Consider the following 16,546-nt stretch of genomic DNA (forward strand, 5'->3'; position numbering starts at 1 on the left):
GGACTCACAGAAGTTTAATCTGGCTAAGTACAGGGCAAGGGAGCTCCTCGTCCTCTACACATCTGAGCTTCACGTCGGGTGCAGCGCCAGGACGCCCACCTCCCCTGGCCCCCTTTCCTGCTGCAAAGTCCTGCGGAGAAGAGCTCCCAGATCTCCTTCAATGCTCAAGCTCGTGGTGACAGCTCGGTGCCGCGGTCTCTAGCAAGCCAGTCTGGGTTCACAAAGAGCACGGAGAGCTGGAGGCAGGACGGCAGGCCCTCCTCGCCCCCCATAGTCCGCCCCCGACCCCACGTCACTCAGGTCCAAGTCTCCTTCTGAAAGCAATTCCCTTCTGTTTTCATGCCCACGAAGAAACCGAACCGAAAGCGACGTGGGTGGAACCGGGCCAGGAGGGTTTCGTGCATCAGGGACCAGGCCAGGCCGAGGGCTGCCGGGCTCCACACCTCCAAAGCATCCCCCCCATCCCTGCAGGCGATGTGGGATGGGGGTCTGGCAGACCCCAAGCCCACCGAGGAGCCCAGGGAGGGTGAAATGCAGCGGTGGGGGCTGAAGTGCAGGTGCAGGGGGGCCGGTGGAAGCTGTGCAGGTGACAGAGAAACCCCCCAAGCACCACACTTGAGGGACGCGTCCCCCATCCAGCCGGGGGTCCTCAGCGAGCCCCCCACGGTGGGGACGAACACCTCCGTTAACTCTTCTCGGGTCGGTTCCTGTTGAGCACCGCCCGGGGGGCGAACTCCAGCTTGTCCTTGAGGCTCACCACCTTGGTGAGGTCCTGGCCGGCGATCTCCTGCAGCTTGCGGTCCTCGCGCCGCTCGGCGATGCTCTTCTCCTCTTCCTCGGGGGGCGGCGGGGGGCGGCCGCGGAGGAGTCGCTCGAGGTGGTAACCCACGGCCCCCACCACGAAAGCCACCGGGAAGGTGACGGAGGGCGCGTGGGTGCGCAGGGCCGTCCACAGCACGGACCACATGGCGACACGGGGCACGGGGCACGGCGCCTGGCACCACGGACACGAAGCTCCCCACCGAAACCCCCCCAAAATAAACCCAAAACCACCACGGCGCTACCCTTAAACACCACCTCCCCCCCCCACCTTGGACACCACCTCCCGGGGAGCTCCCGTTTAGAACCGCACCGAGCCCCAACCGGACCCGATCGCGACCCAACGACCACCGGGACCCCCCCAAACGGTGTCCCCCGGGGTCGGGTAACCGGGACCGGGGCCCCTCTCGGCAGGGCCCGGCCGCCGCCACCTCCCCTTCCGCTGCCGGAGGAGCGGGGCCCGGCGGGGCCGTGCTGCCCCCCGGCGGCCTCCCGAGGAGCCGCGGCTCTGGAGGAGCGGCCGGGGAGGGCCGGGAAGGGCTGAGGGGAGGGTTTAGGGGGTCGCCATGGCCGGCCCGTGAGGGGAGATGTGTTAAAGGAGGCTCGGGGGCAGCGCTGTGCTGGTCCCACAAGCTCAGGGGGATCTGCTCGTGCCTCAGACAGAGCCCGGCTCGCAGCCCGCAGACCCTAATCGTGACCCGCGGGCTGCTCTTCCACACTGTGGGCACCTCTCACACCCTACAGACACCTCTAGTAACCCACAAACCCCTCTCCCACCCCACAGACCCCTCTCATACCCATCAAACCCTTCTCCCACCCTAAAGGCCCCTCTCCCTTTCCGTGGACTCCTTCCCTACAGACCCCTCTCACATCCCACAGACCCCTCTCACACCTTGCAGACCCCTCTCATTCTCCACAGATCCTTCTCCCACCCCACAAACCCCTCTCCTGCTCCAAGGAGCCTTCTCCCACCCCATGGACCCCTTTTCTTCACCACAGACCCTTCTTGCGCTCCACAAACCCCTCTCCCACTCCATGGACCCCTCTCTTTCCCCACAGACCCCTCTCCCACCCCACAGACCATTCTCCCACTCCACAGACCCCTGTCTCACCCCACAAACCCCTCTCCCACCCTATAGACCCCTCTCCCATTCCATGGACCCCTCTCCCACCCCACAGACCCTTCTCACACCCTACAGATCCCTCTCCCACCCCACAGACCCCTCTTGCACCCCACAGACCACTCTCCCACTCCATGGACCCCCCTCCCACCCCACAGACCCTTCTCACACCTTATGGACCCCTCTCGCACCCTATAGACTCCTCTCCCACCCCACAACCCCCCCCCACAGCCACCCCACAGCCACCACGGGCACACAGACGGGGGAAAGGCGAGCCGGGCACCAGCCACGTCCCCGCGGGGAAGGTGGCCGCTGGCCCCGGAGTAACCAAAGTGGTCTTTTATTAATTCCGGCGGTTTTGTTACAATAAAAACAGAGCCACGTGTCACGGTCACTGTACAGTGCTGGCAGGGCCGGGGGGAGGCTCGGGGGGGCTCGGGGGCGTCCCTTTGCAGGCACATTGCTAAAAGCTACGGCGTGGAGGGTTGAGGGGGGCTCCGTCCCGGGGTAGACCCCCCCCCTTTTGTCACTAGCGTGTCCCTTGCAAGCTGCAGCCTGGCTTCTACCACCCTTATAGTGGCTTCTGTGTCCCCTGTCCCCCCCCCCCAGTAAGTGACACCCAGGGCTTTAGCACCGTCTTCCCCCCAGGGTACAAAGCAGCCCCCCCAAAAGCAGCGCCCTGCCGCCGAGCCACCCACACCCCACCCCGCTGCAGGGTGGGGGGCACAAGCTGAGCCTTACCCCACCCCAAAATCCTGTGGGGTTGCCCCAGGCCAAGGATGGCCACAGATTTTGGGAGGTGCCTGGCACCCTTGGGAGCTCGTGGGCAGGGTGCTGGCGTGGGTGGTGTCCTCCCCTCCTGCCACCCACCAGAAGGGGAGAAGGGGGCTCGGGGGGGGCAGCCCTTGAAGGGGTCACAGTGCAGGCAGGCGTCCTTTTGGGGCAGGGGCTTTGGGAGCGGGCAGCGAGGGCCGTGCCCCTTGGCAGCTGCTCTCTGAGGGCTGGCAGCGTGGATACACCGCGTCCCTGCCTTCTGCGGGCTGTGCTCGGGGTGGGGACACCACGAACGTGCCCAGGGATGGGGACAGATGCAGCAGCATCCCTGAATTCCCCCCCGGGAAGCTGCTCTCGGGGATCTCCCGGCTCTGCACACAGAGGAAACAGAGCTGGAGCATGAGGGCTGTACCCCAGGATGTCCCCTGTCCCCACGGGGCACCGGGGACATGATAACCCCATTTGGGGTGTCCCATCCCCGCCGAGCACCGGTGGCTTGGGGAGAAGGGGGGCACCCTGCAGGGAATTTCCATCAACCCCACACCGACAGCCCTGTCCCCGTGTGATGGGGACGCCGAGGCCAGCCCCGGCCGGCAGCTCAGTGCCCGGCGTGCCCGCTGTGGTGTCCCCAAACCAGGGCACTGCACGGCACCGGGGGAGTCCTGCGTGAGCGTGGGGAAGTCTCCCCGACACTACCACCTCGCTCGCACGCCCTGCACCAGCTCAGGGAGCCGAGGGGGAGCCGTCTGCCCTGTCCCCGAGGTGCTCCCAAGTGTGTGGGCAGACAGATGGACGGACAGACAGGGGAATAGGGCAGGACGCCGGTGCTGATGCGAGGGGAGCGGGGCTGGCGGGGGGGGGGGGGGTTCTGCTGATCTGATCCGTCCCGCCCGCCAGGACACAGCTCTGGTCGTGTGTAGTTTCTGTTTTATTCCTTAGGTTATATTTATATACGTGTATAGGTCAGGGACCCCTGGGTTCCCCACGCACCGGGGCAGGAGGCGGGGAGCGGAGCGGGGGCTCCGGCTGGGCACGGGGCTGGGGGGCTCGGGGGGGGGCCCGTCCCCACGGCCGCGGGATTGCACTGAGTTACAGAGAGGCTGGGGGGGGGCCTGCCTGCAGCCCCCTCCCCTCCCACCCAGCAGGGCTGGCGGCTGGGGTCACCTCTCCTTTGAACGGGACAGGGACCGAGGGGGGCCGAGGGACAGAAGAGCTGAGACACGGCCCCAAAAAGGGCAGGGGGGAAGGAAGAGCCCTGGACCCTGGCAGAGGCGGGCAGGGGCATGCGGGCGGGGTGGGAGGGAGGGGGGCTACGGGATGGGGCCGAACCGGGTTGGTGTTCATTCACCGTCGGATCCATGAAACGTCTAGGATAGAAAAAGAGAGAAGCTGTGAGTGGGCCAAGCGCTGCCCCCAGGGTGTCCCCGCGGTCCCCCGATCACAGTGAGCGATGGACGCGCCGTCCAGTCCGGGTAGAAAAGCCGAGGCTCCCCCCTGTCACAGCCGGGTCTGCGCCTCGGGGATGTAGATCTCGATGCTGTCCGCGCTCTCGGTGGCCGAGTTTTGGCGGAAGGAGGCGGCGCGTTTGGCTGCCAGGAGCCGCTTGCGAGCCTCCTGCCGCTGCCGGTCCACCGAGTCCAGCGAGCGCTCCTTCACCGGGTGCACCTTGGAGCGCGGCGGCTTCTTTGGTATCGGGGGAGGCACCTTCTTCTCCTCCTACACGGACAACGGGGAAGGCTCAGGGTGGGCGCGGGGACGGCTTTTTGTCCCCTTTATCCCCCCCTGCACGCGATGGAGAGGTGAGATGAGGCCACGTGTCCCTTCCTACATCTCCGTGGGGCTGCGTGCCCGCAGCGTGCACGTGCACAGGATTGTGCCTGGCCCTTTGCAGGCAGCGCTGCCCAGAATCCGGCTGCAACATCGCTGCAACAAGGAATGGCCTCGTTTTTTTTCCTGTTCTTTGTTTTTCAAGTGGTTGCTGAAAGCACCCGCTGGTGCTTTCTGCCGGCGGCAGCAGCGGTTTGGCCACAGATGCGTTGGGGGAAGGAGAAGGGAGGGACGCGCAGCAGCACCAGCCCCGTGCCCCCCTGCCCTTACCTTGGGCTCGATGATCTTCCACCCGTTGGCCTTGAGCTGCTGGAGCTCCGCGAACTTCATGCTGACGTCCTCGATGGAGAGCTGCAGCAGGTCCCAGAAGCCAGCCAGGTCTTGGAAGGTGGGAACTGGGAAGGCGTTGGGATCCTGCGGGGACAAAAAGGGCCACGTCATCCCACAGAGCATCGGCTCTGCTGCCCCCCAGCCCACCAGGCTGAGCCTCAGCCTGCCCCAGGAGGGTGGACGGGCACTCACCATGTTCTGCTGGCAGAGTCGGTAAAACTGCTGCACTTTCTGGGACATGAGGAGCTGGGCACTGCCCACGGCGCTCCGGATCTTCTCCAGGACTAAGGCAGGGCACAGGAGAAAGCAGACGGTCAGTTCTCCCACGGGGACATGAGAATCCCTTCCCCATCGCTTGGCAAGGACCCTGCTCCATCATTTGGGGTCCCCAAATCCTGACCCCAACCTCTTCAGCCAAGTGGCATCACAGGGGGGATGCCCCAAGGTGCTCTACAGGTGAGAACCGTGCCAATGCAGCCCTAGGGGACCCCGACCCCATAAACAGCCCCACTCACTCTCCTCCGGCAGGTCGTAGTCCTCAGCCTCCCGCTCCATCTGCTGGCACCAGCCCTCCATCTTCTCCACCTCGGCCTGCAGCAGTTTGATGAACCACTCGCCGTCGCGGTGGCACGGGGAGGCACGGCCGGAGTCGGGGAGGCTGCGGGAACCCCGCTCCACCCAGGCGTCGCGGCGGGGCACCTCCACCGCGTCGTACTGCATCTGGTAGTCCTCCCGGTACGCCCACTGGCCCTGCGTGTGCACCGTCTTGTACACCGCATACTGCCGGCCGGATTCGGGCTCCGAGGAGTGCCGCTGGAAGGGGCGCCCGAACTGCAGGGCTTTGTCCTCGGTGGCCACGGCCAGGCCGGCGAAACCCTCCAGCTCCAGGTCCGCCTGCACGCCCGCCGTCACGCTGTTGGAGCGCTTGAAGCGAGCTCGCCTGGGGGGAGAGAGGGCGCGTGGGGACCCTTAGGGTGCATACACCAAGGATTCTGAGGGTCCCGAGCCAGCCAGGATGTTCCTGCCACCCCTGTCCCCCCGTTAGTGCCATCGTGGGTGTGTGTGGGGTGAGGGCGGCTCGCAGGTGGGGCTGGAGATGCACGCTATCTGCGGGGACAGCCCTGAGCGGCTGCATCTTGCCAGGCCCTCATTTCCTGTGCTCTTAGCCCGTTTCCATGGCTACCAGTGCTGGACGGTGCTGGAGGATGCCGAGGAGCATGCAGCGGGGTGGGTGGGCACGGACCCAGAGCTGGCTTCCTGCGGGCTGTGCAGGTTCACAGGCTGTGAGGCTCACAGCACTCCCACCCCGGGCAAAAAAATCACATTTTTTTTTTGCAGAAAAACGCAGAGGTTTCACCTGGGTTCCAAGCCCAGGGCTGAATCCCAGCAAAGGAGCCCCCAGCACACTGTGGGAGCAGGAGAGCCCCTTCCCCGGGCTGTCCCTTTGCAGCAATGGGGTGTGAGTGCGAAGGCGAGATCCTGCCTGGGATGGGGATGGTGCTGAGCCCTGGGGGCATCAGCTGGGAGGAGAGAGGGAGAAGATGCTGCGGGCAGGAACCGGGGGGACAAAAAGCTTTGTAACTGGGGAAAGCCACAGCCAGGAGAGCTTGGCAGGGTTTGGCACAGTGCTCGGGGCACGGCACGGCCTGGCCCCTCGGTACCTTTTGTCTTCCTCCACCTGCACCCCGATGGAGTGGAACTCCCTCTGGCTCCGGCTCTCCGTGTCCGAGTCAGAGATGGCCTCAACCTGCCGGGGACAGAGGGGAAATGAGCAGGAGGGCAGCCCCACACCTCGGGCACTTCGGTGTGCAGCACCAGGAGGAGAAGGATGCACCCTTGGGTGAACAAGGGCGAGCTGGTGGGCACAGGGGTGGCGTTAGGGCCACCGTGGGGCCACCAGCAGCCAGGGGAGGTGCAGCAGCCACTCAGCATCACCCGCACGGCTTGGGCAGATTTGGGACGAGGGGCTCAAACCCGGAGAGAGGAGAGAAGCCCACCTGGACGCCGATGGAGGGACGCCACTTCCTCTGCCGAGCCAAGCTCCGCAGCTCCTCCCGGCCGGGGATGGCCTTGATGATGAGCGTGGAGGGTTTGGGGGCGGCGCGGGGCTGGACGGGCGGCAGGTCGAGGGACACGGCCGTCACCTTGGAGCTCTCCAGGCTCTCGGCCGAGTTGCAGCGGGCCGCGGCGTCTTTGGACCAGGCGGGGCTGCGGGCGACCTCGCCGGGCAGGTAGCTCTCGTGGGCAGATTCGGTGCTGCTCTGCGCCGTGACGGAGATGAGGGGCTTGGCTTTGGTTCCTGGAGGGATGGGAGGTGGAGCTTTTCTGTAACTGAAAGCTGTTGTGGGAGAGGCGCAGGATGAAAAGGCGCGTGAAAACACAGACACTTTCTCATTTCCGACCGCGAGCGAGGGTCCCGGGGAGCGGCGCCCACCTCCTCCCGCAGCGAAGGGCCCACGGCCCGGCTGGGTTTGCACCTCGGCTGGCACAGACCAGCAGGACGCAGACACCAGCTCGGGCCAGCATTTCGGGACCCCAAGTGGCCATTTGGCCAGCTTATCCCCAAAAAGGGATGGGAACCTTCCCCAACCCGTGCTGGATAAATTACCGCAGCATGCAGAAAGAAGGGGGAAAGAAGAAGGGTGAAGGACAGCAGATGGGTGCTGGGGACACACAGCAGACCCTAAAAGAGGGGCTGAGCCATGAGCAGGATGCTCGCACCCCATGCCGGGGGCTGCACGGGGGGCAAAAGGGGAGCAGCAGCCCTGGGGCGCGCAGGTTGGGGAGACGCGGGGACCCTCGCGCTGCGGTGCCCTGCCACCCCCGGGACTCACAGGTGCTGGGCTTCAGGATGCTGCTGGTGATGGGCGGCCCCGGGGGGGCCGACATGGAGAAGAGCGAGAGGCAGTCGTCGTCCTGGGAGCAGCCCGCCTGGATGGCCCGCAGGTAGCTGTGGCTCCGCATGCGGAAGCAGCCGGGCAGATCCAGTGCCTCCACCGCCTGCGACTCCACCTCGCCGAAAACGGACTCGCACACGGCCTCGAACTGGTGGTTGAGCTCGTCGTTGATCTGGGGAGAGCGGCGGGTGATGCTTGGGGTGGCGAGGGGTTGGACGGAGCCCGGCGGGGCAGGAGATGCTCGGGGGAGCATCTGCAGCATCCGCCCTCGGTCCCCACCTTGGGGACACGTCCCAGCCGGGACAGGGGGCCCTACCTGGCCGGTGGTGAAGGAGCGCCCGTAGCCCTGTCCCCGAGGGAGCATTCGAGGTGGCGTGCCGCAGCTGGGACAGTTACAGATATATGAATCAGAATAGTGCCTACTTGCAAACCTAATGAGAGACAGTGGGAATAGAAGGGATCGCACCACAAGCAACACATTCCAGCCGAGCGTTTGGAAATGCAGCCGCAGCAACGCCCCCGCAGGCCACCACTTGCCCCCCGAGCTCTTGTGAAGACCCCTTCCCACCTCCCCAACCTCCCAGGGCGGGCTGGGGGCTTCCCAGCTCCTGCCAGAGGTCGAGGCTGGATGCAGGTCTCCAAAATCATGCTACACCACGCCTGCCTGGTGCTTTGCTCTCTGGCACAGAGATGCTCAGAGTGGGGTCCCCGTGGCAGTCCCCCCCAGGTGGAGCTGCCCCTGGCACGGTGTCGCTGTGCGTGGCTGTGGGCTCTGGGCACAAGCGGTGGCAGCAGCACATGCAAGGTCCCCGCTGCAGCTCTGCACCCATGCACGCAGCGAGAAGCTGCAGCGAGCTCTCCTGGCAGCCTTGCAAAATCGGGGGGGTCCCCAGCAGGGCATCCTCACCACCCCAAAAAGCCATCCCGGAACCCCACCGGTACAGAGCCACCAGGAGAGGCGCAATTCCGCGCGACAGGCAGCAGGGACAGGGACAAGGACCCAGCCCGTTTTCCCCCTGGATCTGGATATTTTGCAGCCGCCTTGCGGTTTCACCTCTTCTCCCAGCCTTCGCACATGGCTGCGGCCCAGGATCCCTCCCCAGAGCCCGGCACCAGCCCTTACTTGCTCCTGGCCTGGTCGGCGCTGGAGGAGCGGCGGTAGCTGTCCCGCCGCGTGGCCGCCCGGGGCGGTATTTTGGCGCTGGCGTCCGAGTCGGCGCTGTCCTCGTCGCCCATGGCCTTGATGTAGCTGCCGCTGCGCATCCTCCGGCAGGGGATCTCCCCGTCCTTGCCCACCGCCGGGTACCCGCTCCACTCATCCTGCGGCACCTGGGGCAGGAGGCGAGCGTGGGCGCGCGCGGTGCCACGAGCCAGCCCGAGCCCGGCGTGCGGCGTGTGCGGCACCGCTCCTCTGCCCTCCCTGCCCCAAATCCCGGAGGGCTGCTCCTTCCTGGCAGCCCCGGCTGCGTTCCCTGCTTGCCCCGTGTGGGATTGTTTCCCAAAACTTGCTCCCACCTCGCAGCCCCCCCAGCAGGCACGGCTGGGCCAAATCCCCCCCATGCCAGCGCGGCCAGCCGGCTGGTGGCCGTGCCGCCGGCACCACGGGGTCCTTACCAGGCTGCGGTGGCAGGATGGTGTCCCTGGGCCATGCGGGGAGGGCGATGGGGCCGGCACCCTGCCCTGATCCCCCCGCCGCCGCCCGCCCTCGGATTGCCACTCACTGTCTCCTTCCCCCGGGAAAGGGAGCGAAGAGTTAATTAGCTTTTAATTGGAAGGGGGGTGACCTAGAAGGGAGCCTGGTGACGTGACGGGCCAGGCGGTGGCACTGGGCCAGGCACTAGAGGGATAAAAGCCCAGATGAGGGAGAGGGCACAGGGCTGCCAGGAGCCTGTGCAGGCAGCGCTGCTTCGACCCCAACCCAGAGGACTACGGGGCAAGAGACCGCAGAGGGGCTCTGCGAGGAGACCCTCAAGGACACGGGACAGCCGCAGCAGGACAGGATGGAGCTGTGCTGGGGACAGGGAGCAGAGCTGGCATTGCATGGCCCCACACCGCCAGGGCTGGCCAGGATGGAAGGACCCAGCCCCAGCTCATCCCACAGCATCACCAGCCGTGGTCCCGTGGGGCAGCCCTGCCCGGCCCCCTCACCTGCAGGTACTGGTAGGCTCTGTCTTTGGCCTTTGCCTCCTGAAGCATCAAGGTTTTCTCCGTGCCGCCGGCGCTGGGGTAGGCTTCGCGGGCTTGGCTGACAGTCATGGTGTGCCAGGCACTCCTCTTGAGCGTCTGGCCGTCCAGAGACATGGACATGCCGGCGCAGGCCAGGCATTTTCCTTCCCCACCGCTCTTTAGACTCTTCAAGGTCAAGTCTCTGAAGGCACTTTCGGGAGCGTCCACGCAGTACTGGGTGCCCTGGTCCACGGCGTGCCGGCCGGACACCATGTAGCTGCTGTCGCTGTCCAGGTTGTCGTCGGAGCTCCACCAGCCCATCATCTTGGACCGGTGCCGGGAGTCCACCTTGCGGTCCTTGCTCTTGCTGCGCTTGCCGTGGCGGGACTGGTGGTGGTGGTGGTGGTGGTGGTGGTGGTGGTGGTGGTAGCCGTCCCCGCGGCCGTCCATCTTGGTGCCGTTGTAGTCCCGCTTGGCCGGCGCCTCCAGGGAGTGCGACTTGGCGAAGAGCTTCTGGACGGAGTGGACGAGGTGGCGGATGCGGCTGGGGCTCTCGCTGCGCGGCTCGGCGCCGCCGGCCCGCGGGTACTGCAGGGTGTGGAAGCCGTCGTGGTGCAGCGGCAGCTGCTTCTCGAACTGGTCCAGCAGCGTCGGCGGCAGGCGGTTGATCTTGCCGGCGGGGTGGGCGGTCGCCATGCATTCGTCGCAGGAGTCGTAGGGCTGCTGCTGCGCGTGGTGCATCCTCGGGAAGGTGCTGCTGGCGCTGCCGGAGGGCGGCTCGCTCAAAGCACCGCCCGGGCACTCGCCGGTCGCTCCGGGGCTCCGAGCCGGGCAGAAGGGATGCTCCAGGGAACAGGGCTCGCTGGGGCTGAGGAGGTACGGCTGCCGGCCCTCGGGGCCGTGCGCGACGTAGTCCGCGGGATGCTCGCAGTCCTCTGGGATGCAGCGGCAGCGGTGGCCGGTGGAGTGCTGTGCCTGGCTACGCTCCCCATGGTAGCCCTTCATGGTGTCAGCACCCGCCCCGTAGCCTCGGCATCCTGCAGGGTTTTCCCTGCGGGCTCACCTGCGGGGACAGGCATGGGCACACCATCACAATCCCCTCCACCATCCCAAAACCCCCGTTCTTGTACAGGTGAAGTGTTTGGGCTGCGCTGTGTGAACAAACTGAGGTGGGGAGGAAGCTCCTGGGGCAGGATCTGGCCCCAGCTGAGCCCCTAAAATCCCACCTGGGGTGCTGGGGACCTGGACAACCCGGGGCATGGGCAGGCACCAGTGCCAAGCACGTACGGGGCTGCGGGGCTGCCCGGGTGGCTGCCAAAACGTGGGGATTTCTAAGGAGAAGCAGCAGCCGGCTACGAAGCATTCAAAGCAGATAGCTTGCAGACGGTGAGGGAGGACATTTCGACATCATCAGAAACTTGTTTTCTTCCCCGACACCAAATATTATGAAGTGTTTTTCCATTAGGAAAACGGTTCTGGCTGAGTTTTCCAGCCGTCGCGATTCACAGAGCCGCTAATGAGCTGGAGCGGGGAGCGGGACCGTGGGGGGGGGGGGCTGCCACGGCGCTGACATCTCCATCCAGCCCATCCTCACACCCAGCCACCCCCCCTCATTGACAGCAGCCCCCTCGACACCTCGTGTTCCCCCAGTGCCTCCATCCTGTGCCACCACGTGCCCGGGCAGCGCCACCACGCTCGTGTCGCTCTTGTTTAACCATTTCCTTAAGCAAGAGCCTCGCATCAGCCCTGCTGCTACCAAAGTGCCTCTGCCTGGTGGCTCCGGGGCTGGCTCTGTCCCCACCATGTCCCCAGCTGCGCCACGGGGCCGTGGGGATGCCCAGCCCTATAAGCACCCCAGGGGGGTTTGTCTTCCTACAGCCCCTCCAAGGCCCTGCCTTGGGTATGACTCTAAATGAGGAAAGTGCTTATTCTCCAGCGTAGCTTGGCTAATTAACAGGCATCAATTAATGCTTGTTATCATATTTAGCGAGGGCGACTTGGGCACTTTGTCTCTGGGATCAGAGTCTGACAAGGTGGCTTCGCACGGAGCCGGATCAGCCCCTGGCCACGGTGACGCGTCTGGGGACAGCCCCCAGGGGACGCAGCGGGGATGAGCAGCCCTGGGGGCCACATCCAGCCCGGGTAGAGCTTGGGAACGGAGCTGTTGGATGAGGAGCTGGGGGGGGGAAGGATGAGAGGATGAGGGACCCCCAGGATGGACAAAGATGTGCAGGGACGGAGGGGGAGAGCTCTGGGAGGGGACAGGGACTTGACGCCTCCAAGCACAGCACGGTGTGGGGGAGCTGCCAGCGTTGGCAGCAGCTGGGGAGCGTGCCCCCCCAAAAAGCCTCTTCCTTTGCCTTTTTTCTCAGCTTCAAGGCTGGATCACTCAGTCCCGCTCATCATCCTCCCTCCCTCGTAATCCCGCTCCTGCTCTAACGAGGCTCGCTAATTGCTGCCTCTTAAGACGAAGGAAGCTGCAGCCTGGTACAAAAAAAAAAAAAAAAAAAAAAAAAAAAAAAACAGAAATGCCTCTGCCCTCCCGGGGGAGCTGTGGTGACACGGGCAGTCAGCAGCAGGACGGATGGACAGACGGACGGACGGACGGATGGATGGCTGGATGGATGGAGGGATGGATGGAGGGATGGATCGTGGTGACCACAGGCTCCCTCCCAGCCCCAGCTCTGCCTCCGCAGGCTGAGCTATCATCTCCTTCTCCCAGAGGGAAGTGCTCAGCTGATCCAAATATTGCCACCACATCAGGCAGAAGGAGTCACAACAGCCGAGCAGCCCGTTATTAGGAGCCGGGCGGGCTTTTGTGCTCGGGAATGGGAGGAATTAAACAAAGCCAGAGCTCCGGCGAGGCAGCACCGCGGCTCCCCCACGGCTGCTGGCAGCGGGATGGGGACGGGAGCGCTCCTGGGGGGCTCTGCATGGGCAGCGTGGTTGGGGGGGTCCCCTTCAGAGACCCGTGGGAGCCCTCCTGTCCCTCATGTCCCACAAAATCACAGACTGGAAAAGGGGGAAGAAACCCAGCACCGGCTGAATTTCGTGCCATTTAACACCAGGGTAATTACCACCATTGGGAACCTACCACCCACACAATTATGTGCTAGGATAAACTGGAAGAGCATAATTACCATTACAAATAACTCACTTCTTGCCTTTATTGCATCCAAAGCCCGGAGAAACTCACAGCAGCAATCCCCTCGCCACCGACTTTTGCTTCTGCGGCTCTCCTGCCCACCCCAGGATTGGGGGGGGGAGGACTGAGGCTCATAACCCCAGGGTGCTGCAGGGCTCACCCAAACCCATCTCCCTGCTTCATTTCCCACAGGGGCCTTTGGTAGAGGTGATTTTGCTTCCTTAAACCGCCTGGGGAGACCTCAGCCTCAGCAGCAGGTACCTGGTGCAGCCCCGGCACCCCCCGACACCCCAGTGCCACCCAGCACCCCTGGACACGCGATGGAGAGCAAACAGGATTGCAAACCCTGCTGCAAAACCTGGGTCTGGTGCGATGTTACAGCACAAAACGAGGCTTTGCAAGGTTTCCAGGTCACACCCAGAGAGGCAGGACCCGGCTGTGCACTCACCGCCCGGCGCTCAGGGGGATGCTGTCCTCATGGCCCGGCCGCTGGCTCCTCCGCGCAGGGTGTCCCGGGGGCACCAGGGTCTGCAGGGAGAGGAAGCAGAGGGAGGAAGAGCAAGAGTGGTTGTCCCCAAAAAAGAGCCTGACCCAAATCCCTGTGGATTTTGAGCAATGCCTCCTTCCCTCCTCCGACCGAGGCAGTCCCATGGCCAGCGCAGCCCCGCACGTGTTTCGCCCGGCTACGCCCCAAAACCATCCCCAGCCACATCCTCTTATGCAATTCCCTGCCAGCGGGCGCCGGAGCCGGCCCAGCGGCTGCCTCGCCGTTGACTTTGATTTGCTCTGGATCCGGCCATATGCTCCACAAAGGCTCCTCCTGCCACCTCGGCTTTCCAGCGCGAGCAAAGTGATTTTTTACAGCCGCTCGCCCGGCGGAGGCGCGCAGCGAGGATGGCGCGAGCCCGGTCCATTCTGCTTTGCAAATTAGCGACAAGTTTGGCAGCGCGGTTCCTGCTGGGGATCTTTATGGCTCGTGATGAAAGCAAGAGAGAACAAACACGCAGCTTGAGCTCCCGGCACCGCGTGCGAGCTGGAGTCTGGAAAAAAAATAAAAAAATATGGTCTTCCCGCTTAGGAGCTGAGCAAATTTGATCTACAGTCGCTGGATGAAAATAAATACGGGATACCGCCAGGTCGGTTCCACTGTGCTTTTAATCTATTTACTTTTTCCCAACTAGTTGTAAGCGAGAAGGATTGTAGAAAGCAAACATTTTATTTTATTACTAATTACTCTGTTATTTTATTAGGCTGTATTAGTAAAATTTACTCAGCCTGAAAAAAAAAAAAAAATGGGGGCTTAGTAAAGGAATCACCTAATTTAGTACATAATTCTGCGTCGAGTAATTATTTTCTTAAAAGTTGAATTAGCTGAAAGCAGCTCATGGATATTTCATTAGTTGTGTCAGGCAGGAAAGAGATAGTGTAATTAGTCAGAAGTTCGTCATTCCTGTAAGTAATTACTTTTCAGGGAAGGGTGAGGGCAGCCCCGTTTGGCTGCGCGCTCGCTGGATGGAGACCACCAGGGGCCGGGGGAACCTCCCCAAAACCACGGGGAGGATGAGTGGAAGCACCATGCTCCCCTGGAGGAGCCAGCTACGGGATCATCCCCTTCCCAAAGCGATCCCTGGTGCTGTCCCCACATCCCGACCCCTCCTGGGGTCCCTCTCCCCTGGCCCTGGCCCCCCACCCTCAGCCCCGTTTGCGCAGAGGATGCCGTGGGTGCCGTGCCAGCGGCAGCGCTCCGAGAGCGCGCTCCCGTGCAATATTTATGATGCAGCAGGCAGGGATGGAGCGCAGCCACGAGCAGGGAAGGTAGGTCAGGAGCTCCTGAGCAGCCGAACGCCGCGGCACCGAGCTCAGGCAGGAGCAGAGAATTCAGGGAGAACAAAGGCGGCTTCGCCCCGAGCAGGGCGCAGAGCGGGGCTTCCAGCGGCGCTAGCGCAGAGGGACGGGACCCAGCCCACGTGCTGCCCCGCCAGGCCTCGGACAGGCAGCCGAAGGAGCCCCAGGAGAAGGCAAAGTGGGACACCAAGCGAGCAGGATGCAAAGATCACAGCCAGCGTGCTCGGTGTGCTCAGGAAATCAAAGGCAGTTACTGAGAGCGGGACAAAAATAGAGGGCTGAGACGGGCCCTGCCGGGGAAGAAACCAAGCAGAAAGAAGGGGCAGAACCCAAGCAGAGGCAGCCTGGGATAAATAAGGGACGAGAATATTTTTTAAAAAGTCATGAAGGACAAATGCCAGCTGAAAAATTCCGAATGTGGGCAGTGCAAGCGAGAGTCACCGAGCCTGCTGAGAGGGGCCAGGGCAGCAGAGCCTCGAGCACCACGGCCGGACACCCTGAGCCAGCTCCCGCTGCCTTCGTGCAGCCCCAGTGCAGCTGCAGGCAGCAGAGCCTGAATTATTCCCCTTCACTGATGCCATTAATCGCAGGAGCTGTTTCAGCCCCGTGCAGGGCCACGAGCAGGACCCGGCAGGGCTCAGCACCGCTGGGGTGACCCCGGCTGGGGACAGCAAGACCCCGCCGTCCCCGGGGAAGGGCACCGAGCGTCGCTCTTCCCATCTGCCCCGCTCCGCACGAGGGGACTCCGAGGACAGGTTGTTTGATGGGAGTAGTTTATTAAGCACATGATTAATTTTGGCACCGGCACCGGCTGCCTGACAGCTCCTTCTCCCAGAGCTGGGGAGAGCGAGCGCGCGAGAGGTACTGCCTCTGCTGATGCAGCGGTTGGTGGGATGAAAAATCCTGCAATGCAGCACTGCTTCTTAATGAGCCATTTGTCTTTGAGTCTTCTTGACTCATTACCATGCCGGGAGAGGGATGGGAGTTGCCCCAAGTCCCCATCTGAGCAATTACTCCTCGAGCAGAGCGAGGAAATACTGCCACACCATGCCCCAGCTGCTGGGGATCCCGCACGGCCGCCAGCACCGGGACTCCCCGCCGCAGCGCCGCTGCCTCCGGCTGCTGCTGCCACCGGTGCCAGGGGGGAGCAGGGCCCGGGGCCCCCACTGCTGCCACAGCCTGGTGCTAGAGCCGATTCCTGGGGGCAGCAGCCGGGCTCTGTCCCGAGCTGGAGCATCCCGGTGCTGCAGAGGCAAAGCCAGCGGAGAGGGGACCCCAGCACCCTGTCCCCGTGGAGCCCCAGCGCGTGGAAGAGCAGCAAAACCCTTCACAAACGGGAAGGTTTGGGGTCATCAGCCACAGCCCAGGAAGAAATTGGGTGGGAAAGAAAGGGGCAGGAGGAAGGGGCTGGTGTGAGCATCCTGCGGTGGGCACGGGGAAGGGATGGGCAGGGTCATGGGGCCACCTCCTGCTCCCCGATGGGGCAGTCAGGGAAGCTCGGAGCTGGATTAACGCACAGCACCAGTGGCCGCAGGGTGCTGGGAGGAGCGAGTAATTAGGGATGAGTGAATAATTAGGACAGGGGCAGCTGGGAAGGAAACGCACCTGGGCAGCAAAGCGCT

General features: G+C 63.8%; 2 protein-coding genes across 2 annotated transcripts; both read right to left on the reverse strand.

The window, feature by feature from the left end:
• Nucleotides 1-3: 3 nt before the first annotated feature.
• On the reverse strand, nt 4-1,222 carry SMIM12 (small integral membrane protein 12). The gene has a single exon (XM_084300625.1). The coding sequence runs from the start codon at nt 965-967 to the stop codon at nt 686-688; it is 282 nt and encodes a 93-aa protein (XP_084156751.1). The 5' UTR covers nt 968-1,222; the 3' UTR covers nt 4-685.
• Nucleotides 1,223-4,211: 2,989 nt separating this feature from the next.
• Nucleotides 4,212-10,939, reverse strand: DLGAP3 (DLG associated protein 3; the record flags this gene model as incomplete). Its single annotated transcript, XM_084300537.1, has 10 exons — nt 4,212-4,430; nt 4,812-4,955; nt 5,064-5,155; nt 5,387-5,811; nt 6,533-6,618; nt 6,869-7,209; nt 7,706-7,940; nt 8,085-8,151; nt 8,892-9,097; nt 9,917-10,939. 10 exons carry the CDS (start codon nt 10,937-10,939, stop codon nt 4,212-4,214), a joined length of 2,838 nt encoding a protein of 945 aa, XP_084156663.1.
• Nucleotides 10,940-16,546: the final 5,607 nt, after the last annotated feature.

Source organism: Netta rufina (genome assembly GCF_964035555.1).
Source record: "Netta rufina genome assembly, chromosome: 23".
Lineage (NCBI taxonomy): Eukaryota > Metazoa > Chordata > Aves > Anseriformes > Anatidae > Netta > Netta rufina.

Excerpts from the sequence above, each read along its gene's own strand:
- SMIM12 (XM_084300625.1), bottom strand. The coding sequence starts at position 967 with ATGTGGTCCGTGCTGTGGACGGCCCTGCGCACCCACGCGCCCTCCGTC.